The 26,808-nt window shown below is 40.7% G+C and overlaps 1 protein-coding gene across 2 annotated transcripts in view; it reads right to left on the bottom strand.

Annotated features, from left to right (window-relative positions):
- The window catches only part of FBN2 (fibrillin 2), a 242,414-nt gene that overhangs the window by 108,414 nt on the left and 107,192 nt on the right, over positions 1 to 26,808 (bottom strand). For both annotated transcript variants that reach the window (XM_062189229.1, XM_062189230.1), the window contains 7 exons: positions 15,057 to 15,209; positions 12,839 to 13,072; positions 11,894 to 12,031; positions 4,061 to 4,180; positions 2,696 to 2,821; positions 1,832 to 1,954; positions 100 to 222 (listed from right to left, as the gene is read on the bottom strand). In XM_062189229.1, the coding sequence (XP_062045213.1) occupies positions 100 to 222; positions 1,832 to 1,954; positions 2,696 to 2,821; positions 4,061 to 4,180; positions 11,894 to 12,031; positions 12,839 to 13,072; positions 15,057 to 15,209 (1,017 nt within the window). The remainder of the gene's footprint in view (positions 1 to 99; positions 223 to 1,831; positions 1,955 to 2,695; positions 2,822 to 4,060; positions 4,181 to 11,893; positions 12,032 to 12,838; positions 13,073 to 15,056; positions 15,210 to 26,808) is intronic.

Genomic DNA, 26,808 nt, shown 5'->3' with positions numbered 1-26,808 from the left:
AGATGTTCTTTTTATGGCTTGATGTCACTGCACTGTTTGGATACTCTCTGTCCCTTTTCCAAAGACCATTTTGCACAGGTGGAGTAACCCTTCACTTACCAACACACACACGTCCATCCACACCCACAGCCAGGCCTGGGGGGCAGTCACAGCGGAAGGACCCTTCGTTGTTGATGCAATGCCCATTCATGCAGATTCCTGGGGTCTGGCATTCGTCAACATCTGCCAGGAGAGAGACAGATGCCCACCATTACTGGGGAAACTTAACTTTTTTACAGAGTTCACTTGTTATCGCTGCTCTCTGCTAGCAATCTTTGGTTTTCAATTCTGTAACTTTTGGAAGAACACATAAAGAGGGTAACAGATCACGTATGTATCTATAATCCATTCAAGCACGTTTTCAGAAAGACTGAGTGAAAAATGCTCTAGTTTGCCCACTGAAAGAGCCTGACCAACTCCTTTTTCACTGTTTCCTTGATAACCCTACTTAATATTAAATTCAAGTCAGTTAAATGAAGCAAATTCCTAAATAATTAAGGTGAATTCTATATTTTTTCCCACACAAAAATCATACATTGCAGACAGATGTCATCTTGACACTAATTTGATCATTTCATAATAATATGAAAGTTTTGAGGTCTCTTTCCTAATTTTCAGTCAAGTTGAATGTGTCAAATGTAATCCAACATTAACAGCTTCCCCCAAAGAAGAAATGAAGTTCAAAGACAGAGCTGCAGAATCATGAAGATTTAAGACTATGGATTACGTCTGCAGTAAGAAAATGATCCAGAAGGCGGAGAACGGTGAGACCTAAGTCGTCTTTATATGTGAACTTAAGGTCCTTGGTCTCATTTCCTGTGTTAAATCCAAGTCAGCTAACCTTGAGATGACATCCCAGTCATACACACAGTGAGTCAGATTGCAGCATTTCCATTTAATATTGTACTCCCTTTTCTTGGATAGTCAAAAAGCTGTTTTTCAGGAAAATGAGAAACAGTTTCAGTTTTCTCTCTCTGCTATTGCTGGAATTTCACTGCAACTATAAGGATTGGGTATCAGCCTTATCTGGTATTCAGATAAGTCTGTGCCACTGAAGGCCGAAAGCATTCATTGGGGTGATTTTCTACACAGGACGATACTGAAAAAAAAAATTGCTTCTAAGGAGAAACTAAGAATGTGTTCCGTATCACTAATTCCAGTTCTAAGAATAAGCAGTACACATGCACATCTTTCCAAGAGGACTATCTTTCACTGACTACAGGGATCCCAGGAAGTAGGGTCTTCAAAATGGCTCTGTAAACCAAACAATAGAACATCCAAGTTGTCTTCCTCAAGATGATGTAAGACTATGAGGGTGTCGATATGGTTACAAAGAATCTGCAGGCTGGCTTTATGGAAAAGATGTAATATAGACCAGTAATGAATAAGTCCTTAGGGTGTTGATATGTTTACAAATGATATGTGGCTTGGTATTTTTTAAAATTAATGGTAAACCAGTAATGAATAACAGTAGAAAATATAGTTTCAAGAACACACAGAATTGAAACCCATTCAAGACTGTTTTTTGCCTCTTTTTATTCACTCAAGAAAAATAAATTATTTCTACATTCTACCTTTCCTGTAATTTTTGTTATACCATTGTCTCTTTTTGTAAAGATATTACTGCTCCCCAGACCACATCGTGTAGTTTTCTAGGTAGCTTTAGACACCTGCCGAGATGTGAATAATAGGAAATCCACATGAAGAAACTGAAGTAATTCTTGCATGGTTCATTCCAACAGCAAAGATGGTTTCAATCACAGTTGCTTCCCTATCTCAAAGCCACACATACCAGTACAGTAACGTCCATTTGGAGCCAAGACAAATCCTGGTTTGCAGATGCACTTGAAGCTGCCATCCTCATTGATGCACATCCCATTCAAACACATGTTGGTGGTTGTGCACTCATCATGATCTGCGGAAGAAGAGAGGGCGGTATCCACACTGGCCTCAAGGGCACCTTCCACAAACACTCAAATTCCACTGCACAAATGAGCCATGTGCTCATGATTTAAAAAAAAATACCAAGTGTATGACAGCAAATCATGTGGAGGACGGGAAGGCCTTTAGCATAAAGGACATAAAGGGAATGTGTTAAACAAATTTTGCACTACGCTTCTGTTACAACCAGCATGAGTGTGTTTTATTTTAAGCACCAATGGAGGTCATATTTTCTTCTATAAGAAAGAATAAAGCAACAGTAAACCTTATTGCAAGTGAAATGATCTGGACTTCCATTAGTGGATGAAATACAGCGTGCTGCAGTGTGAACAGACCGTCTTCTACGGGGCTTTTACATACTCCTGGATTGGGGTTACTGTCTTGTCAGTATTGCAATCCCAACAAGAGATGTAGTAGGTGCTGCTAGTGATTATTTGAACTTAGAAAAGTAACTGCCACTTACAATGAAGAATGTACCAAACAGGGCCTTTCCAGAAGCAGCCAATTACCCGTTGTTATGACATTAGAAAAAAGAAAACCACCCTGTCCCTTCACTCCTATAGACTTATGTTAAATGCATTTATATTTTACCTCCTGCTCTGAAGCACTCTCACATATGTGCTATGTAAGCTTTCATGGAAACACTATATATGGTTTTCAATAAAAATGTATATCCTTCAAAATTCTTTGGCAAGGAAGCAAAATATTTCCATACCAACACAGTTTTTTCCATCTGTAGTTAATTCAAAGCCAGCATTGCAAATGCACTGGAAACTTCCATCTGTATTCACACATCGACCGTTTTTACAAAGGACTCCATTCTGGATGCACTCATCAATATCTGGGGTGATACAGGATAGCCAAATGTTACTCTGTTATACTCACAGATTAAAAACCAATGAGATAATAAATTGATTTTAAATATGCAGCTTATTTTTACATATACTATTTTTTTTGACAGATAGAGTTAGACAGTGAGAGAGAGAGACAACGACAAAGGTCTTCCTTCCGTTGGTTCACCCTGCAAATGGCCCCTATGGCCGGCGCGCTACGCTGATCCGAAGCCAGGAGCCAGGTGCTTCCTCCTGGTCTCCCATGTGGTTGCAGGGGCCCAAGCACTTGGGCCATCCTCCACTGCCCTCCTGGGCCATAGCAAAGAGCTGGACTGGAAGAGGAGCAACTAGGACTAGAACCCGGCGCCCATATGGGATGCAGGTGCTGCAGGCAAAAGATTAACCAAGTGAGCCATGGCGCCGGCTCCCTACATATACTATTAAAGATCATATTGCTCTTAGCAAAATGTCCATCTCTCCTCTGCCTTTTTTTTTAATGGATAGGTATGTGTAAGCAACTTCACGTTATTGTAGTAGCCGAAGAGGGAAACAAGGAGAACAGGAAATAGGGTGTGGAGGGAGCTTGAGAGAGGGCAGGGCATACAGATGGAACTGCTGGAATAGCTGGTTTTCACACAGGGGTGTCTGGGCAGGATGCTGGGTAAATGTAAAGTCACTGCAGAGTTTCTGGAGTAAGAGTAATATGAGAAAACTGCTAGGGAAAGTTGAAGTAAGCTACTGCCCATGGGTGAGGAAGAAAGGCGTCAGAGCATCAGCAGAGGCATCAGGTTCAAGGATTCTGAGATGAACGAGCAGCGAGGTAGACTCTGGATGATGACAGAGTTGGTGCAGCAGTGAACTAGGGAGCGAACACGAGGCATGCTCCGGGGCTGCACTGTGTGCGGGGTTCAAAGAAAACCGTAGTTGAAAATCACTATAAATCGCAAGCTCATTTCATCAGAGAAGGGAATGCTAATGTTATGAGGGGAAGGAAACTTCCTTCTAGGGAATGAAGATGAATTAAATTTTTGTGAAGCCAAATACCACACTGCTGGGTTTTATATGCACATAGGATGTTTTACACATAAAGGAAGCATCTCTGAGAATATTATGAAATAAATCTTTTATCATGTCTTAGCACTTATTTCTTCCTGTGTCTTATTTTAATAAACGCTCCTTTAAACCTCAGCAGCGTTGGGCACTGTATTTCCCGGAACATTGTCCTGTGTGGAAGCACACTGCCTCACCGATGCACGCTTGCTTGGTAGGAGTCCTCTGGAATCCAGCATGGCATTTACAGTAATAGGATCCAGGTGTGTTAACACAATCTCCATTAGTGCAGGGATTTGATGTGCATTCATCAACATCTGTGGGCAGCAAAAGAAACCATTATAGACTTCGCTCCATTTGTAGAAACGTTTGTTTAAAGTACATTTAGCCACCCGAATTTGAAAGAAGGCCAGTCGATGGTAATAGTCTAAATAGCACAGTATTTATAAATGAATGAAAATTCCTTTCTTCAAATACATACAGAGTCTGAAGATTTACCAAAATATCGCCTATAGCAGCTTAGAAGGAATTTGCTTTAATCAAGGAATAATTATTTTTTCAGCTGGAATAATGCCCAATGATTAAAAGCATGGGCTCTGGAAAGAGACAGTTATGTGTTCTAATAGGTTATAATGCTTATTATCAATAGCAATCCGGGCAGGCTCATACTTATTTCAGAACAAGAAAGAGAGGTTTTCAAAGATACAGATTTATATTATGTATTGTCACTGTTACTAGTTTTAAGCAGAGATTGATGGATCATGACATTTCTTTGTTACTGCTTTTTTGTGAACTCATATGCAATTATATATGCAGGCAGTTTGATAACATTTTGAAACAACGAACATGGAGGGGACAGAAAATGGCAGAAGAGACTAAAACAAAGCCTGTTGTTTTCAGTAGCTTTATGTTTCTTTAATATCTAGCACTGGCATAGGAACTTTTTTTGCATAAATGAATTCTATGTAAACGGCAGTTGGGAGGTTAAATTGGAGAAAATCATGGCTTTACACTGAAGGTCTCCTTTTTTTTTTTAAGATTTTATTTATTTGAAATGCAGAGTTACAGACAGGCAGAGGCAGAGAGAGAGAGGTCTTCCATTCACTGGTTCACTCTCCAAGTGGCTGCAATGGCCAGAGCTGGGCCCATCCGAAGCCAGAAGCTTGGAGCTCCTTCCAGGTCTCCTACATGAGTGCAGGGGCCCAAGGACTTGGGCCATCTTTCACTGATTTCCCAGACCACAGCAGAGAGCTGGATCAGAAGTGGAGCAGCTAGGACTCAAACAGGCACCCATATGGGATGCCGGCTCTGTAGGTAGAGGCTTTACCCACTACGCCACAGCACTGGCCCCTCAGGGGTCTCTTCTAAGGCTTGATTCAATGCAAACCCTTTATAAAATTCAGGCACTGCCAAAACCAAGTGGCAAACTGTATAACAAGTTCAGTTCATCCTCTCTAAACAAGGCCTACTACATCCAGTTTTGAATACTGGCAAACTAAAAACCTGGCTAGTTGATAAGGCATAATGATTTGCCATTTCATATACATGTAGAAGCCATTAACATCTCCAATTTCAGCTAAATTGGAGAGCAGAACAATAGAATCAATTCACAGGTTTACCATTTTAATAAACAGATTATTCCTTTCACAGAAGTCCTTCACAAAAGAACTGGGCTCTATCAAACTCACCAACATCATTTACGTAAACACTCAGACTGAATGCAATTAAGCCCCCTCTGGCAAAGCAGAGAAACCAAAACGAAACCTCACGGTGAATAAAATAAAAACAACAAGGAATAACAGGATTAAATGCTTTTTCAATTCACCCAAGGAGCCCGTCTGCCCATTAAGAGTCATTACATTGAAACACGGAGTTGATAACATCAATTCTACTGAGTCAAAGGAATGAAGTGGAAGGAGGAAGCAGCTGGGAACATTAGCAAGCACATAAAGGATCAGCAACGGATTTTCCAATATGAACTATCACCCCAGTATGCACTGCTGAAGATCACCTGAAGTCTTGGTGGGAACATAACTGAATGGGTATCACTAAAGAATGTTCCAGTTCATCTTGATAAGGGTGACTGCACCCAACAGGTAGCTCCTCACTTGCTCCTCTCGAGAACCCACCGCCAAGGCTATGAAGGCTGTGCCTGTGATAGGCCATTACAGCCAGCATTCATTTCTGCCTTCTTAGAGCCTTAGGGACCTCATGGAGGGTCTGGTACACAGAGGAGATGCCACAGTTGACTCACTCATTTCTTCTTCGGAAGTGGAAACAAGCACCAAAACTCTGTTAGCGACCTTATATTCTGTAAGATTTTAAAGCCCCATTGATTGCTTTTGGCTTTGTTGGAATCATAGCAGGACTGGAAATCTTAGACTGATCACCACTGGCCACTGCTGCCTTCTGAAATGCGGATTTCATGCCTCCTTTTTATTGTTTCACATTTCAGGACCCCCACTGGTCCATTTTGACCTTTTTTTATGCTTTCATTAGGGGCTGAGATTCTTAAGCAAAATTCACAGGAATTTAATACCAAAAATAAATAAATTGTGGAAAATGTTGATTATTAAAATGATTACTTCAATTTTCAAATACTGTTGGGGTTAAGGAATGCTTGCTCTTGAAAAGCACCTTGCATGCCACTTTCAAAATGAGTTTTCTCTGCTTACAAGGGCTCCAAGACTACTTGCGGACCAACAGAAACAGGTGTTTTCTTAGTCTTCCAAAACACGATTATTTGAATTAAACCCACCGCTAACAGCAGGGTGACTTCAGCAGGCACTAGCAGTCACAGAATTTCACTCAGAGCAAAAGTTCTCAAGAAAAGTAAACAAAAAAATGTGGTGAGTAAATATAACTGTTTTCAGACCTGGAGAGCAATTCTCATAATAGAATGAACCCCATTCTACTTTCCTCGTCTTTGATCCTTTAACACAGTCACTGCTTTTCAAGTTACACTGCTTTATCAGGTGACTCATAAAAGTTCCCAAACATCAAGGGCAGTTTGTTATTGCTTAAAACACTGGCACAATTAAAACAGTTACCACTCTTCTCTTGGGCTCTCATAATTTAAAATACTAATTCACATAAATCCTCTTAACTTTTTTCTGAAATGCTGATATGTTCTTTATAGACTTAAGCTGATTATAAGCACATACTCAAAAGAGCCTAGCATTAAACATTAAAAAACTCGTTTCCTGCCAATATGTTCTAACTTTAAGCTATGTCTCTGTGGATTAGAACAGCTAGAAAGCCCTGCAGGGATTTTAACATTGTGGGGTTAAATGGTGAGACCCACCCAGAATGGAACCATTTGTGATAATGTTTGGGTAAAACACAGATGTTTCAAGGTTTATTTTAACAGAGTATCTGTGCAGACATATGGGGAAAATGGAATTAAAAGATAAGTTTATTCTGGGGCAAAAAATTTTTGAAACCAGGCATTATTTTATGTAATATGCATTTTTCATGAACCTTCTGAAGACCCTTGTATGCATGGACTTCAAAAATTTTTCCATCAAAATAAACGACTTTTTTTCATGAAAGGCAGAGAGACATAAAAAGAGACTGGAGAAGGGGGAGGGGAGAAGAGAGAGAGAGAAAGAGAGAGAGACACACACAGAGGGAGGGAGGGAGAGAGAGAGGAGACAAATATTAACAGACAAGCACAGCCAATAAAATTTCAGTTTGATAGACTGTAGTTGTGTACGTATATACAAGAGGGGATGTTTTATATATCACATACTTATAATCATATTTTCTAGATTGTACCAAACATCTCTGCACAAACTCCTTGAGAAATTTAAATGGCTGGAAAACATCCCAACTTATTTTTTTTTTTTATAAGGCCAGTATTACCATGACACCAAAACCAAATATATAATAAGTAAGGAACATCACACCACTATCCTTCACAAACACAAATGTAAAAATTAAAAAAAATATATTTTTCTATTCAAATCCAACAACACTAAAAGAATAACCCATTATAATCAACAGAGATTATCCCAGGAATGTAAATAATTAACCATATTAATAAGTTAAAAAATAAAATATAAAATTCCAAATTCTCATCTTAGAAGAAGCAGAAAAATAATCTGACAAAACATTTATCCCAGATAAAATATCTCCAGATGGCTAAGAAGAGGAAACTTCCTCAACTTGGTAAAACATATTTTAAAAAACTGTGCAGCTAATATCCAGCTTAAACTTAAAACACTGAATGCTTCCCTTGGATTACAGACAAAACAAGGGTACCCAACCTCACCGCTTCTATTTAACGCTCCACTTGAGGTTCTAACTACAGCAATAAGGCAAGAAAACAAGAGGAAGACATCCATATTTAAAGGAAGAGTTAAACTGAAACAAAAAAGAAATCATTTATGGTAACATCAAAGAATGAAATACTTAGGGATAATCCTGATGAACACAAGAAAGAACTGTCCATTGGGAGAGAACATACATAGCCCCAGATGGCGGCCAAGAGCCAACTCTAGGGTAGGCCACCGTAAGCAGCCAGGACTCCATCCTGGTCTTCCACATGGGCAGCAGGCGCCCAAGTACTTGGGCCATCACCTGCCGCCTCCAGGCAAATGGGCAGGAAGCTGGGTCAGTTGTGTCAGAACATTAGCTCCTATTTTATTTACTTTTTGGGAAGTGACAAAATGAGTATAAAAGCCACATGACATATAGGACTTAGAATAGAAAAGACAACTTTGAAAAAGAACATAGTTGGGGAACTCATTCGACCCGATTTCAAAACATTAAAAAGTCACAGTTACGAGGAACTGATGTAAATACAAACAGATCAATGGAATAGGTCCAGAAACAGACACAACATGTATGCACAACTGATTTCCAAGAAATGTGCAATAGAGAAAACATACTCTTTTTTTTTTTTTATTTTTGACAGGCAGAGTGGACAGTGAGAGAGAGAGACAGAGAGAAAGGTCTTACTTTTTGCCGTTGGTTCACCCTCCAATGGCCGCCGCGGTAGCGCGCTGCGGCCGGCGCACCGCGCTGATCTGATGGCAGGAGCCAGGTGCTTCTCCTGGTCTCCCATGGGGTGCAGGGCCCAAGCACTTGGGCCATCCTCCACTGCACTCCTGGGCCACAGCAGAGAGCTGGCCTGGAAGAGGGGCAACCGGGACAGGAACGGTGCCCTGACCGGGACTAGAAGCCGGTGTGCCGGCGCCGCAAGGCGGAGGATTAGCCTAGTGAGCCGCGGCGCCGGCGAGAAAACATACTCTTTTCACCAGATGGTAACAGATACTTATACACAACAACATTAACTTTGATCCATACTTCATATAATACAAAAAAAAAAAAAAAACAAAAAAAAAAACCTGAAATGAACCAAAGGCCTTGAACTATAAAACTATAAGCCTTCCTGTTTTCTTTTTCTTTTCTTTCTTTTTTTTTTTTTTGACAGGCAGAGTGGACAGTGAGAGAGAGAGAGACAGAGAGAAAGGTCTTTCTTTACTGTTGGTTCACCCTCCAATGGCCACTGTGGCTGGCGAGCTGAGGCCTGCACACCGCGCTGATCCGAAGCCAGGAGCCAGGTGCTTCTCCTGGTCTCCCATGCAGGTGCAGGGCCCAAAGTCTTGGGCCATCCTCCACTGCACTCCCGGGCCACAGCAGAGAGCTGGACTGGAAGAGGAGCAACTGGGACAGGATCGGTGCCGCGACTGGGACTAGAATCCGGGGTGCCAGTGCCACAAGTGGAGGATTTGCCTATTGAGCCGCTGCGCCGGCCTTCCTGTCTGTTTTCTAGAAATAAATGATTAAAATCCCTTTATTCTTTAACACGGAACGAAAAATCTTCTTGGAAAAATCAAGACTGTTGGTAAACATAGAGTTGGCTATTCCAAGCATTGGTCTGAAGTTGGGAGTGTTAATCACATCTTAAACCTCTGTCTGCAAACTTGGGTCCATCATAGAGTCAGAACCAACTCCTTTAAGATTTCAAATAAAGTTTAACTGGAGAGCTGAACAGTGCACATAGCTGAAGCGTTCAAAATTTTTACAACTACATATGGAATGGAAAAAGCTGTGCACCTGATACTGATTTTTTTTAACTGCTCAGGGAGATTGCTTATTCCACCTGGATGCTACTGTAATCCACAAATGCTGCAGACCCTGGTGCTGTGTTACATGTCTCTCACTGCCTCTTGTCACCACGTCACCACTGGACAGACGAGTCACAGTTTAAGATTACCAATCAATTAAAATGGAATTTGGGGCATCAGAACTTTCAAGTCCGCCACTGCTTTTGCGGGGAAATGTCTTGTGAGCTCCTCCTGCGGATAAACCTTTTGTGACCGACCTAGAAGAAATGTGAGGATGCTGCAGCAGCTGTTTGCAAGGAAGGGTCCGTGAGCCCCTAGAGGTTACTGAAATGCTGAGATGCATATTGAGATCTTTTACCTTTCTCATCCTGCTAACAGCTCTGCTGACTGCCGAAGGCAGAGGTTATGCTTTAGCATGGATTAAGGCAGTGACAGCAAACTGCTGCATTAGCCACTGCCATGAAGTCACTGTGTGTCAACAAAACCAGTCATTTTAACTTAAAAAAGAATCAATGACCAAGCAGTAAGAATTCATGATGTTTTATCTTGCCCCTTAAGAATACATTATAAAAAACTGATAAAATGAACATTGCACATTGTTGTTGCTGACTGAAGTGTCACGAGTGTTCCGAAGAAAAGCGTTTGTGCAACTGTTGGAGTTCTATGCCACGTTAGCAGCTTTCCTCAAATACGATCTGCACTTCAAGATGACCGACAAAGCAGTTACGCAGATCTGCAGCAGAAGTATTCTTAAAAACAATGAAGTGAATCTGTCACCATAATGGAAACAACAGGCTAGGTCTGACGATAGGTTAAAACTGAACCTAAAAAGTGACATTACTCAGCAAGTGTATTTACTACTATGTGCTTGACTGTCCATCAATATTTAAAGACCTTTCTAATGAATTTAATGGCTCCATTATCAAGTGTGATTTCTTTGACAGGAAAATAGCAAAATACACCGACTTCAGAAAGATCCATACAACACGGTGAGCCAACATATTTTAAATGACCAATTCATGTTACAAAATCCGGTAGAAGTACCAGACAGACCAGTGGCCTTAGTGTAACAAAGCACGAAAAGCTAAGTGACATAGATTCAGATTCTACACTACAACTAAGCCTTAAGAACGCTTCTTTGCTGACTTTAGTGGAGTATCAAAAAGAACGTTCACAATTAACTGAAAAGTCCATGAGATATTCCTCCCCTTTTCCTACTGCCTATCTGTCTGAAGATGCATTATCATTGTATTCTCCAACCAAAATAACATACTGCAACAGATTAAATACAGAAGCAGACAAGAGAATTCAGCTGGCTTCTATTAAGGGAGACATTAAAGAGATTTACAAAAATGCAAAACAATGGCAATGGTTTCAAAACTTTCTGTTTTAGAAAATACAGTTTGTTATAAAAATGTTATGTTAATATGCAATGGGCTTATTATTGTTATTTTAAAATTAATACATGTTTGAAAAAATTTATCTGATTTCCAAGGTAATTATTAAAAGATATAAACAATAATTTTTCAGAGTTTAGATGGCTCTGAGACCAAAGCATTTGAGAACTATTATTCTAGAGTATCAGATTTTAGTGGACTTTTATCATCTTGTCATCTTTTAAAAATGGATTCATCTTCCCACAAACTGTTTTCAAAATATATCCACCATAAGGAAGATTCTTTTTCATCTTCATATGAGGAATAGCAATGCTACGGAAGAAGGAACAGGAGAGTCAGAGACAGAAATCACAACACTTAGGCCCTAAAGGCTGAGAATTCTCTTAATGTCCCAACGCAACAGCAAACTAAGGAGGGTGCGGGGAATGGCATGCAACAGGAGACAGCTCAAAAGTTAGTTTTACCTCAAGACTTTTGATGTTGTTACATATTTGTCCTATTTGTTCTAGTAGTCTAAGGGATATTAAAAAACTCAAGGGTTAGAGAATCACGAACTCACCTATGCAGTCTCCATTTGCATCCTGCTTATAGCCCATGTTGCATTCACATCGGTAGCTAGAGACAGTAGGTATACAGCGCCCATTTAGACAAAGATTAGCATGGTGTTTACAGATGTCTATTGTCTGGTTCAGGATGGCTATGGAAAATCAAAGCACAAGTAATATGTGAATTAGTCGTCTTAAATTGGGACACATGGTTTTAACTTGCATTTGTTAAGTCTGGAGACTTGCCCCTAACAATGTCTTTTAAAAATTTTGGGAATGTTCTACTGTACACGTGAGTATCTTCCATTTCTTTCTTCTAACTGTTGATTATTCAGAGAGAGTAAGCAGGCAACATGCCAAAAAGAACAAACCTAGCACTGTAGGATATCATTAAATATTACTAGCAAGAGCAATGTTTAACAAAACAATGAATGTCAACGTCATCAACACAAATGCCAATCCTGGTCTGAATCCAACTTCTCTCAGTTTCTTAAGCAATTTAAAGAAAAAGAGTGAGGGAAAAGCAACATGTGCACATTAAAGCAGGGGCAGAGGCACAGAGCAAGACCTGTTCAGTTTTTTATGTCAGTTGAGAAAGGACTCAAGGTACATGAAGAGGGCTGCTGCGATGGCCGAATGAAATGCACAGGGACCCAAGCATGGGCACTGTGGTGGCATTACCCAGAATGCACTGCTATAGGGCTCTTGTCTATACTTTACAGGGCCTGGACCACACATTCTTTTCCCCAGCTTAGCATAAAGTTCATGAAACAGACACATATTCTCCTAAGTTTAGTATTACTATATTTTTTATACCCAGAAACAGATGTTCTCTCTTTCTCCCCTACTCAGCCCCCTGCCCCAACACACACCTCTTTTGAAAAATAAAAGCAAGGTAGGTATATATTATAAAATGACTCGATGCAGAAAACAAGAATCCATGGCAAATGATCACTTACTTAATCCAGTAATGATGGGTCCCTGGCCCCCAGCTCCCACACCGGCGCCCCCTACACCAGGAGAAAAGCCGTTGCTTCCAGGGATGGGGATGAAGCCTGCCCCTCCTGGGCCATAGCCATTGCCGTTTCCATTTGGGGCAAAGCCGTTCCCCCCAGCACCTCCTGGCCTGGCACCAGCACTCCCTGGAATCGCTCCAATTGGAAGCCCATCCATGCAAAGTCTGCGATATTCATCTAGAAGAAAAGAAAGTTCAGTGAAACACAAACGGATGACCTTCCACATAACAGAAGCAACTAACAGGTTGCTATAGCTCATTTTAGCTAACCTAAGCTATACAAGGTGAATAGGTAGGTTACTATCTTCATAAAGGTCTTCATAAAGGTTTCCCTAACCCTGATAGGGAAAAGGTACAGATATTTCAGAAAAAATTTAAAATCTAAAAGCCACATTATTTTAGCTGAGTTGCATATCCAATTATTTGTATGTGCATTATAATTTTATGCTTCTAAGTGCAACTAAAAAACTCCAGGTGTAGCTATGAATGCATGAAATTTTTAACAGCTTTAGGTAATTCATTGTATATCTTTTGTATATGTTAATCCTCATTAAAGACTATATCAACAGATTTTCCAGTCTCTTTTCTTCCCTTTAGGAATTACATATTAAAATGCCTACCAAATAATTCTGTTTTCTAGTGTGAATTTCAGTAGCAAACAATATCAAGGAAGCTTTGAATCTGTTCCTTGTTTGTCCAAGAAGCAAAACTGAATAATGAGAAGAATGTATGGGCATTTCAAACAATTTGTAGAAAAACAGAACTAAGGGATGTTTATTTTGGTGCAAAATAATTTTGAAATTTATGTATGTCTTGTTCATAATACACATGTTTACTGACGTGCTTTAAGACTGATGGTATGCATGAATTTAAAAATCTTCTTTTACCAAAATAAACCTATCTCTTAATTTCATTTTCCATAACCTTGTGGAAGTATCCTCATAGCAACTAAACTATTTCCTTAACTGCAGAATTAGAATACCAGAAGAAATAAAAATTATTAATTATATACTACTAGTGGAAAAGGAAGTCTCAACATCATCTACTAGCCATTAACTCTGCTTTCTGTATTTAATATTTTTGGTGTTTTATTGTTTTTAAAATTTTCAATGTATGCATTTTGATGCTTTTCCACTGTAAGAGTACATATAGGTATTTATATTTATACTTCAAAAATTTTAATCATTTTCATGATGACATAATTCAACATAAAAAGATAAAATGTCAAAAATATCACCTTTATATTAATGTGATAAAAATTATTATTTTGCTACTCATGTTATATGTAAAAAGAGGAGCTACAGGTAAAATTTTGTTATTCAGAGAGTATGCAAACTCTGGAATGAAACATCAGGAGGTTTAAAAACTGAATTGAAATACACTCAAAATAACTATTAAAAATATAGTCATGAGCCATATAATGACATTTTGGCCAATGACAGGCTGCACATACAATGTGGTCTCATAAGATTATAATGGAGCTGAAATACTCATATCACTTAGTGATCACTGTACTGTCCTAGCAGAACACATAACTCACAATTTTTGTGGTGATAATGGTGTAAACAAACCTACAGTGCTGTCAGTTAAAAAAGGTTGTAACTCATATAATTGTGCATAGTACATAATATGTGACAAAGACATTGAACATCCATGTTACTGGGTTATAAATTTAGTAAGCCATGTTTTAAATCATTATTTTAGAGGATATCCTACTTATTAAGAAAAATTGACCATAAAAGAGTATGCGCTCTGTGCTGTCAGCAGCACCCTCCTATGTCTCATATATACTGTGTCTCAGAGGTCGTGTTGAGTGACAGACCTGCATCACCCAGGTTTGTGCAAGCATACTCATTACTCCACAGTGTTTGTCCCAGGACAAAAACAATTTACAGATGTAGACCCATCAGGAAGTGACACGGGACTGGGCCTGCACAGAAAGAAGTCAATGCAGCTTGCAGGCATCTGTCTGATGTTACTTATCATGCATTATCAAAACTGACCCCGACTGAGCAATGCCACTCTACCCCCAACAAAAATACCAAGTCAGGTTGCACATTCTATCCGGAATCCAAATGCAACTTGACTCCAAGGAGAAGAGCAGCGTGCAGGGCTGTGTGTCACTGCCCTGACACTGTCTGGCAGCAGGAGCCCGCACTCACCAGAGCCTCTGACGGGACAGGCCTCGGGAATAGTTCCGACGCCCCAGCAGTGGCCAGGCTCACAGCAGCACTGCATTTTCGTCATCCTGCCTGGGAGCTCTTGTGCACAGCGACCGTTCACCAGTCCAGAGAAACACGTGCCTGTTCTCTGATCTGAACACGTTGAAATAAAACAGAAGATATGGCAGTTACCTTTGGCTCTTACAGCGATCATATCACACACTGGAACAGAGTCTGTGAAGTGAATGCCTTTACTTCCTCTATCCTTTGTTCTCTTACCTTCAAGATATTTATTTCTTTACTCATTTATCCAGACGACCGAGCACCTACTGCATGCTACATCCCAGGGATCCCAAACTGAAGGACACGGAACAGGTGCAAGGGCCAAGCTCAGGAAGAAGCCATGCCTGGACGGATCTGGAGCTTGCAGGAAGCAGCACCCCAATCCCAAACCTCAGCTGCCTGCGGATGGGCACTGTTCTGTGCCACTGAGGTTCTGTGCTTGTGCTGTGCACACAAATGACTGATACAGGGGCATCTGAGCAGAGTCTTCATTAACGTGAAGGCATGAGCAACAGGGAGTCTCTGAGGCAAAATCAGCTCAAATAGAAAGACAGAGATTCACGTGCACAGAGGAGACCACAAGAAATGAGCTCAGAGGGACAGAAAGGCCAAGAGGTAGGGCCCTGGACATGGCTTGTGAGGGACTTCTGGGTTTTATTTAGAGGGTGTGAGAGTTGTGCACCGGCTTTACCTAGAGAAAAGACAACAGCTTGCATTTTTAAGTCAGCCATCTCTTCGGCTGCTGCTATGAGAACTGACCATAGTGAGAATGGGAGGACCAATGGAGAGGACATATGAGGGTGACATATGAGGGTGCTAGCAGTGAGGATGACGCCAGCCAGTGAATGGCAGACAATGGGCACTGGCTCGGGTGTGAGGCATCGACGATGAAAGTCCTGGAAATTTACTAGGTTTTTAAGTGCACAGCTGCGATGGGGATGAATGCAGCAGAAACATTGAAAGGACACTAGGCAAGGTTCTCTTTAAAACCGGCTGTATTTGGCATGTTGAATAAGTGAGTCTGGAGCCAGAGAGCAGGCAGGCCTTGAAGATACACACTGCGGAGTTCTCAGGAGGCTGGATGAGACCTTTTCAAGAACAAGGTGCAACTGATGATGTCTACTGGGGATCAGAATGAGTGAGGTGAGAACTCAGAAGCAGCCACAGGGTCTGGGAGAAATTCTGTGGGAAGGAGTCTGTGCATTAAACCACAGAATTCCAGGTAGGGAAATTACGAGATCCAATATGATTGACAGAAGTCACTCTACTGGATCAGAATTCTAGAAGACAAGTTATAAAAACTATAAAAGACTGCATAAAATAAAAAACTGAATAAGGCTAAGAAATCAGTATCATCTGGCCGGCGCCGCGGCTCACTAGGCTAATCCTCCGCCTTGCGGCGCCAGCACACCGGGTTCTAGTCCCGGTCAGGGCACCGGATTCTGTCCCGGTTGCCCCTCTTCCAGGCCAGCTCTCTGCTGTGGCCAGGGAGTGCAGTGGAGGATGGCCTAAGTCCTTGGGCCCTTTACCCCATGGGAGACCAGGATAAGCACCTAGCTCCTGCCATCGGATCAGCGCAGTGCGCCGGCCGCAGTGCGTCTACCGCGGCGGCCATTGGAGGGTGAACCAACGGCAAAAGGAAGACCTTTCTCTCTGTCTCTCTCTCTCACTGTCCACTCTGCCTGTCAAATAAATAAATAAATAAATAAATATTTAGAAATCAGTATCATCTGTGAACTCTGTGGTTTTATAACTTACATTCTTTTAACTAGTGAAAAAAATTTTGAGCCGAGTTAACTATTTTGTTCAACTTTTATCAAGATGCTTTCAAAAAAGTTTGGATATAATCACAGGAAAGACATAAACAGCCAAGCACTGCATTATCCGTGATGTAGATCGAAATTATTCACTGCAACAATCCTTTCAGCAGATAAAGTCAAAACTATCAGCACTAGGTCGTGTTTAAGATAAACACACTATTTTCTTAAATGGTCTACGTTGCTTCTATGTTTTGGTTTGCTTCTAAGCTACCTCGAAATAAAGCTGACTTTAAGATATTCCATGTAAGAGTCAGAATGCTTTTTTCTAGGCCACTCCCTCCCTTCTCCCCTGTAAAAAAACAAAAAACAAAACAAAACAACAACAACAACAAAACCGGTGTTCCAAAAGCAAAGCACACAGTTTGATGATTAAAGGTACTGCAGACATGTTTAAAACTTTAGAACAGGATTGCTGCTTGGCCTTCTGGCTAAGAGCAAGTGTAAAACTTCAGAATAGGGCTTGGACAGAAAGCCCCACTGCAAATAATTTCACAGGTAGATTTCTATTCCCAAGAATGATCCATCAAAACAAACGATGGTGTTAGAAACGTTCCAGGGGATTCCAATACAATCCCATCAATGTGGCATGTACCAATGCCATCTCACTAGTCCATGTGATCAATTTCAGTTCACAATTGATCACACTGATAGGTCTAAGAGTCAACGGGATCACACAAACAAGACTAGTGTCTGCTAATACTAACTGATAAAATCAAAAAGGGAGAGAACGATCCAACATGGGAAGTGGGATACACAGCAGACTCATAAAATGGCAGATGTCCTAAATAGCACTCTGGCCTCAGAATCAGCCCTTAAGGCATTCGGATCTGGCTCAAGAGCCTATGAGAGTATTTTAGGCATGGAAAGCCAAGACACTCTGGAAAAAGAAAAAAAAAAAAAAAGACCTAAATGAAAGATCTCAGTAAGTGAGATCCCAGTGGAAAGAACAGGGCCATCAAAGAAGGAGGTAGCTTTCTCTGAAGGGAGGAGAGAACTTCCACTTTGACTATGACCCTGTCGGAATAAGATCGAAGTCGGCGAACACTAAAGGCTTCCATAGCCTCAGCAACTCATGACTAGAGCCTAGGGAGATTACTGACGCCATAAACAAGAGTGTTAAATTGTTAAATCAACATCAAGAGTCACTGTGTACTTATGTCCCATGTGGGATCTGTCCTTAATGGGTTGTCCAATGTGAAGGAATGCTATAACTAGTACTGAAACAGTATGTTTACACTTCGTGTTTCTGTGTGGGTGCAAACTGATGAAATCTTTACTTAGTATATACTGAATCGATCTCCTGTATATAAAGATAATTGAAAATGAAAAAAAAAAAAACCTTGGTGTTAAATAGGAAATTACATAGAAAAGTAATCATTTTTTTAAAAAAATATCATGTAGGATCTCTGTCATTAATGTGCTGTACACTGTGATTTAATGCTATAACTAGTACTCCAACAGTATTTTTCACTTTGTGTTGCTATGTGAGGGCAAACCATTGAAATCTTTACTTTATATATACTAAACTGATTTTCTGTATATAAAGAGAATTGAAAATGAATCTTGATGTGAATGGAAGGGGAGAGAGAGCGGGAAAGGAGAGGTTTGCGAGTGGGAGGGAAGTTATGGGGGGGGGGAAGCCATTGTAATCCATAAGCTGTACTTTGGAAATTTATATTCATTAAATAAAAGCTTTAAAAAAAAAACACAACGATGGAATAGTCATTGCAATAAAACAAAATTGTATAATCCTGAATTTTCTGGCCTGCCACACTCCTCAAGAATAGAATGTAAATTAGCAAAGTCCCAAACTTAATAATCACCTAATGTATGAAACACAACGAGAATGAAGTGGATGCAAATATTTCTCTCTCCCAGTCTTCGACAAGGAAGAGGTTGCAGCATAAGGACTGAAAAAACAAAATCAAAACCCAATAAACCATGTACTTGGATCTGGAGCCCTAGTTTTACACCCAAGTATTAACTGTTTGATGTAGAACTATATTTAACCTTTATTACTCAAAGGCACAGCAGACAGTTTTAAAATTTCAGAGTTGGGCTTGTTTCTAGCACAGCGATGGCTTAGCTACCCAAAATTTGCCTCACAATTATAATAATGTGGATAAAGTATGAAAACACTTTACAAAATCACGCCGTGGTGAAAGGAAGAGTAACAGGAGCCCCCAAGTGAGGTGACAACGGGAGGTGAATGGGCAGCAGGGCTCTGGCTTGAATTTTACTCTGCAGACTCTGAACTGCATATCCAAGAGTTTGATAGGGCCCAAAGTCCAAGAGATAACAAGCCCGTTATGTAGAACAGAATGCCCTTATAAAGTAGGGATTCAGGCAGCACTATCATTATATACTGGTATTGTGCGGAGTGAGGAAGGTGAGAAACCTGCCTGTCTTTACTTGATAGTGTGTGACGAAAAAGGAAGACCTCCCTAAGAATCTGCAACCACAACCTTGTCCTCACCAAAAAGCTTTGACAATTTGTCTCATACTAGGCTTTTGGTCTGCAAAATGTCAAAGAGGAGGAGATTCTTCAAGAACTCACAAAAGCCAAGACAAATAGAGAACTTAGTATAAGTGAAAGTTTCAGAGGATGCCCATAAATTCTTTCCAGGGAAAAGGAGTAGCTAACAGTAAAATAAATAAACACACAAAGAAATAAGACTCAATGAACCAAACTGGTTGAATAAACAGCCTATTTCAGATACTAGAATGGTCAGACCAATTCTGACAATTATTACTGTAAAATATTGCTAATTAAATAGCTAAATTATATTTAATGTTTTTAAAGCAATTAAAGTCTGAATATATAAACAGGGGGTAAAGAACCCATAAACACTGAAAGAACAGATTTAAGAGCTCGATTTTCATAAATGAAGACTGTTATAACTGAACTAAAATATCTGAATATTAAACAACTGCATTGTATGTGGATAAAGAGATAATTATTGAGCAGGTAGAAATAGATAACTGTCAAAGTCATCCAGAGAGACACAGAAACGAGAATGGGCACTGTAGCACAGCAGGTTAAGCTGCTTCTTTGGACACCCACGTCCTGTATCAGAGTGCCAGGAATTAAGTCCCAGCTCCATTTCCCATTAAGCTTCTTGCGAATCTGCCTAGGCTGACAGCAGATGATGGCCCAAGCGCCTGGCCTCCTGCCATCGATGTGGCACACCAGATGGAGTCCCTGGCTCCTGGCTTCAGCCTGGCCCAGCCCTGGCTGTTGTGGGCATGTGAGGAGTGAACAGTGGTTCAAACATCACTCTTTCAAATGAATAAGTAATCTTAAACAAAGAAATGAGAAGTATCAAAAAGAGATAAGGAAATATCAAAAAGAGATAAGGAAATACGGAAGTGAGTGTGCAAGGGTAATATACATGCAGAAGGAGTACTACAAAGAGATGGGCGGCAGAATGGGAAGCGGCAATATTCAGCAGATACCACTCTAAGAACTTCCTGGATCTAGAGGGTCCAGTACATTGAAGGTGCGATTAAAAATAAAAGATATTAACAACTTTCTACATCATTGCAGAACAATAAGAGACACAGCGAAGATCTAAAAGTAGGTAGCAAGTCAAGACAGATGATCTGCCTAGGGCATGGTATTGGTGAAAACATCAAGTGCCAACTTCTGAATGAGCTCCTAAGGACAGTGGGTGGAACACAATGGAGTCAACCTGCCCCTGTGAGGTAACAGCTGCCACTCTGACATCCTGTGCCCCAGGACACCAGGCTCTCACAGGGCAAGCTGCCATAATTTTCAGGCAAACACTGAAGTTTGCTACCAGAAATGTTTTATGTGGGGCCAGCGTTGTGGTGCAGCGGGTTAACGCCCTGGCCTGAAGCGTCAGCATCCCATATGGGCACTGGTTTGAGACTCAGCTGCTCCACTTCTATTCCAGCTCTCTGCTGTGGCCTGGGAAAGCAGTGGAAGAAGGCCCAAGTCCTTGGGCCCCTGCACTCGTGTGGGAGACCTGGAAGAAGCTCCTGGCTCCTGGCTTCGGATCAGCGCAGCTCCAGCTGTTGTGGCCAACTGGGGAGTGAATCATCAGATGGAAGATCCCCCCCCGCTCCCCCCCGCCCTCTCTCTCTCTCTCTGCCTCTCCTCTCTCTGTGTAACTCTGACTTTCAAATAAATAAATAAATCTTTAAAAAAGAGAAAAGAAATGTTTTATATGATAGGAATGTTGAAAAAGCTATTTCAGGTAAAAGGGAAAGGATTCCACTGCAAAGCCGGAGATTACCAAGGAAAGATGATTAAAAAACATTACTAGATATGTGGGTAAATGGAAAAAAACATTACTAGATATGTGGGTAAGTGGAAAAAGCACTTTAAAGAGTGGTGATTAACTTGTTGCATATGAAGGAGGGATCATGTGGTAAAATTTTTAAAAGTTAGGAGATCAAAGTTTAATACTAATCTTTTATTGTTTAATAAAGGTAAATCGCAAGTTAATTTTTGACTTTAGATTACATGTGCATCTTAAAGCAGATAGGACAGGCGCTGAAAGTACAGAAATAAAGTAAATAATTTCTTAAAGAGTAGAATAGGACATGACTCAATCTAAAAGAAAACAAGATGGTAGAAAGACAGAACAACAACAAAAACCCTAAAATAAACAGGAACCTTGAAGCACACAGCAGAAATAAAAACTCTGTTAGTACTGTAATAAATTCAAAAGGATTTAAAGCTCAGTTATGAAGACAGGGATTTCTATACCGTGCACAAATAAAAGAGAACAAAGTAGACAGAAGCTGTTTAAAATTGGCAGGTAAAACCTACAAAAGTGGAAAGATTCAGAGGAAGAATATAAAATAGACTTAAAATCCTTCACTTCTGTTACCAAAAAGTGAGAAAAAAGAGATAAAATAGACAATAGTAAAATATTTTGAAACAGAAAAAGAAGAATTTCAGAAAGTCAATACGTAATGAACAAAGGTTCAATTTACCAGGAAAATATGATACTTTTAAAAACTTATCTCCTTATAACATGGCATCAAAGCATACAAAACAAAAACTTGGAAAGCTACTTGGTAAATCTGATAAACTGATCTCCACTGTGGAATATCCACACAAGTGTTTCAGTCATTCATACACAGTGGATGAAATCTTACAGGCACAGAGAAAATGGGTCTAGCACACTTAACAAGTCTGATCTGCTGGATGTACCTAGAACCTAGCATTCACCAGCTGGAAAGAGGATGTCCTTTACAAGACGACACGGAAGGTTTCTAAGCACTGATCATTCACTAAGCCATAAGGCAAACACTGCACGTCAAAGGACTGGTATGGTATGACTATATTCTCTGAACCCAGTGCATGCCTGAATGAAGTCAGAAATCACAAAGAAGCCAAAGAAACTACATACACCTCTAAAGGTCTGGAGGCACAAATACAGGGTCACATCAAAAATAATGCACTGGGTGTAAAATGAGTGCATAAGACATGGAAAGCCATGACACGGTGGCAAAAACAACCTAAATAAAAGATCCTGGTGAACAAGACCCCAGCAGAAAGAACGGGCCATCAAGGAGGGAGGCGCCTTTCTCCGAAGGGAGGAAGGAACCTCCACTGTGATACTGCCTTGACTAAACAAGTTCAGAGTTGGTGAACTCAAGGGACTTCCATAGCCTCAACAGCTCATGGCAAGAGCCTCGGGGGATTGCTGACGTCACAAATAAGAGTGTCAATTGTCAAATCATCAACGGGAGTCACTGGGTACAGGCTCCCCACGTAGGATCTCTGTCCTTAATGTGTTTTACTATGAGAGTTAAAGACAACACGACTAGTTGAACAATGCTCTATACCTTGAGTGGTTGTGTGAGTGCAGCCTGTTGAAATCCTTGCTTACTTTATACTAAGTTGATCTTCTGTATATGAAGGTAATTGAAAATGAAACTTGATGAAGGGTGGGATGGGAGAGGGAGTGGGAGGGGGGAGGGTCGCGGGAGGGAGGGAGGTTGGAGGGGGAAGCCACAACAATACAGAAGTTCCACTTTGTAAATTCACTTTTATTAAATAAAAATAAAATAAAATAAAATCTTTACTAAGTAAAAAATAAAATAAAAAATGAGTGTGCAGCAGGCACTCCTCAGGGATCCACTCAGTAACAGGCCCAAGCCTGGGCATCTGCAGTTTTATCAGGAGGCAGTGACAGTCTGTAATTCCATTTCACACTGCACTGAGTGCATAATGCCACACAGCACGCAGGCACTAACACCTGAGCATCCCCAAGCACAGATTCCAAAGTGCTCGAAAACCCAGAACATTTTGAGTGCTGACGTGACACCACAAACAGAAAATTTCGCATCACAAAGTTTGTTTCAAGCTCAAAGCTATTTAAAATGATACATAAAATTACATTTAGGCAGAAATAGAAACGAATTTTTTATTTAGACTTGGTTCTCATCCCCAAGATATCCAATAAAGTATATGTGATTATTTCTCCAAAAAATCTGAAATCCAAAGCAGTTCTGTTCCCAAGCAAAGATATTAATCTATTCTATTATTTACATTTACAGACATGCCAGAATGTCTAATAAAAATAAAAAGTTCATTTAAAGTTTTTATGAAATAGTTTCTCACTATGTACTATCTGAAGGAATATACACTGTTATGTCATTAACCCAAAAACATTTTTGATGTTAGAGAGGGGTTTTTAAATAAAAAAATTGATAAATAATATTCTCTGATTAGTCCTATAATATATACTGAAGAAACTAAGTCCCACAGGGAGCAGCAACAGAGAACTGGAAAGTAAATAATTTTTTTTTTCCGTAAATTCCACAAGTAGTCTCCACTATTAACAGGGAGACAGGGAATCTGCTTCCAATTCCATGAGCCAAAACCTAACATACAGACTGGAACAGTGCCTCATAGTTAAGGTCATCAGAAAGATGTATGTTTTTGGTAGATTTATTTTACTTATTTGAAAGGCAGGGTGATCAAGAGAGAGGGAAAAACAGAAAAAGATCTTCCATCTGGGTATACTCCCCAAAAGGCTACAATAGCCAGGGCTAAGCCAGACCAATGCCAAGAGCAGGGAACTTCATCCAGGTCTCACACATGGACACTTGGGCCATCCTCCACTGCTTTCCCAGGCACATTAGCAGGGAGCTAGACCAGCAGCAGAACTCTGATATGGGTTTCCAGTGTTGCAGACAGCAACTTAACCTATTGCACCATAACACCAGCCCATAAAAAGGTATATTTCAAGGCAAATCAGAGGCTAGAAGTTATCACACTTTCCTTTGTGTGCCTGCGATTTCAAGGCTTTTGGAAGTACTGTATTAAAATTAAAAGTGTCACATGGAAGAATACTTGGAATAAAAGAAGAGAACCTGATAAAAGTAACAGCAGTTCAGGCACGGCATTCCTTGAAACAGGGAACTGTTAGGGAAAAAGGCAGAGGAGCTGGAAAAACAAAACCCTCTAAATGCTTGGTATTTGTTGAACTGTAGAACTGATATGTCATAAGTAATGAAAGACGTCTCTTCCTCCAATCAGCTCCTATCACCCCCACTACACTTCCTGAATAAGGGAGTCTTATTCACAACTACCCTGAGAGAGGAAGTAATTCATCTCTTCTGATTAAAATATAAGTCTATCTTGAAACACAATAACAGCACACTTATCATAGTTTCATGGGTTGACATTTAGTCTAAATTTGATTTAAGAGAACAAATGGTTAATTATACAATGTGATGAAACCTTGGTAAAAGTAGGGGTTGTACCATGAAATAAATACGTCTCCTGTTGAATGAGCTGTGCTCATTAAAAAACGAAGGGTTCAGCCAGGAAACACGGACCAGGTTAGCCCAGGTCAGAGTGAGACTAGGTGTTTGATAAATGACAGCCATTGTCTCCGTCATTGGCTGGTCTGGCTCCAGCCTGGGTCCCCCTTGATTAACTTTGCAGATTCTCACTATTCCTAACATATGCTCATGTGAATGTTCACGTTCACATCACTCAAGAGTAACTAGAAGTAGGTGCAATGAAAGAAACAGAAATGCTGTGGCTCCCCTGCGTCCTTCTTCCTTTAAAATACGTGGGCTCTTCAGAAAGTTCATGCAAAATATATCTTCTGAAAAAACTACACATGGATTTCCAATTCTGTTTTGCACCCAAATATATCTATCTTTGTTTTTTTTTTTTTTTAAAGATTTTATTTATTTATTTGAGAGGCAGAGTTACAGACAGAAAAACGGAGACAGAGAGAAACGTCTTCCATTTGCTGGTTCATTCCCCAAATGGCTGCAATGGCCGGAGCTAGGCTGATCCAAAGCCAGGAACCAGGAGCTTCTTTGGGGTCTTCCACATGGATTCAGGGCCCAAACACTTGGGCCATCTTCCTCTGCTTTCCCAGGCCATAGCAGAGAGCTGGATCAGAGGAGGAGCAGCTGGGACATAACCAGACGCCCATACTGGATACTGGCACCACAGGTGGAGGCTAAGCACACTATGCCACAGCACCTGACCCTATATTTACCTTTTAATTCCATTTCCCAAGAACCTCTTGAAGCCCTTGTGTGGTGGAATTTCTTCCTCACTGTACAACTGTCTCTTTCTAGGACACTCAAATAAAGCTGGTACCTGGTATCCTTGCTCCACCAGGTCCCTTTACGTGAATCCAGCACCATCACCAAGACCTTCTTCACTGTAATGTCTCATGCTGGTCTCCCCCTCCACCTTTCAAACACAGTCAGGGGTTCTCCCTCACTGGCTGTAAATACACACATGTACATACAATCCACACACAGCGGCACGTAGGGCTGTGCCTAACACAGGACTGATTCTGCATTTTGTGTTTTAACAAGCATACCCTGGGCACCGCTCTGTGTCATCATTTACAGCCTTCTCATTTCTGTTTCTGTTTTGCTAAAAAAATTTTTGAGATGTTCTCACTGCCTGTGGGATCATCCTGGCAATGCTTAGTTTGATGCTAACCTCAGCACAGAATCTTAATCTTAACCCACTCTTTTATTTCCAAGACCCCTGACTCAGCTCTCCTTGCCAGGTGGGCTGGATCACCATGGCCAGAACCCACACAACAGCTTCAGCTCCCGCAGTCCTGCTCACATCACCCTTTTCCCATGGTCTACACCAGTGCTCCTCAAGTTGAAGATTTTAACAGGATTTTTTATTTTATTTTATTTTTAAAAATACTTTATTTATTTATTTATTTATTTGAGAGGTAGAGTTACAGACAATGAGAGGGAAAAAAAGAGAGAAATGTCTTCTGTCCATTGGTTCACTCCCCAAATGGCCGTCACGGCCAGAGCTGTGTCGATATGAAGCCAGGAGCCAGGTATTCCTTCTGGTCTCCCACATGGGTGCAAGGGCCCAAAGACTTGGGCCATCTTCTACTGATTTTCCAGGCTATAAGCAGAGAGCTGGACTGGAAGAGTAACAGCTGGGACTAGAACCAGAGCCCATATGGGATGCTGGCGCCGCAGGTGGAGGATTAACCTACTGCGCCACAGGGCCGGCCCCCTTAGGCTTTTTTAAATGAACGGTATCTTAAGATTCCTTAGTGATTATTCACCCATTGCCTCATATATATATATATATATTTTTTTTTTCCATCTTCTGTTTTCAGGTTTTGTTTTCTCAAGAATACTCCAAGGCAACACTGTGCACTGGAATTTTCATAAAGCCCCAGGAAGTGAGCTTATCATTACTGTAGTAACTTCTAAAGGCTTCATCTCATCTTGTGAACTTGCCACTTCAGAGGCCTGTGCAGAGGGGTCTTTGCTAGCTCTGTGTGGACAGCATTCTGCACGTACATTCGACTCACTTTTACTGCCAATGCACCACTGACTTTTTCCTGGATGCCAATCATTCTTTTGTGCCT

The sequence above is a fragment of the Lepus europaeus genome, chromosome 4 (assembly GCF_033115175.1).
Source record: "Lepus europaeus isolate LE1 chromosome 4, mLepTim1.pri, whole genome shotgun sequence".
Classification (NCBI taxonomy): Eukaryota; Metazoa; Chordata; class Mammalia; order Lagomorpha; family Leporidae; genus Lepus; species Lepus europaeus.
The sequence above is the reverse complement of the archived record's forward strand: the minus strand, read 5'-3'. Positions and strand labels throughout refer to the sequence as shown.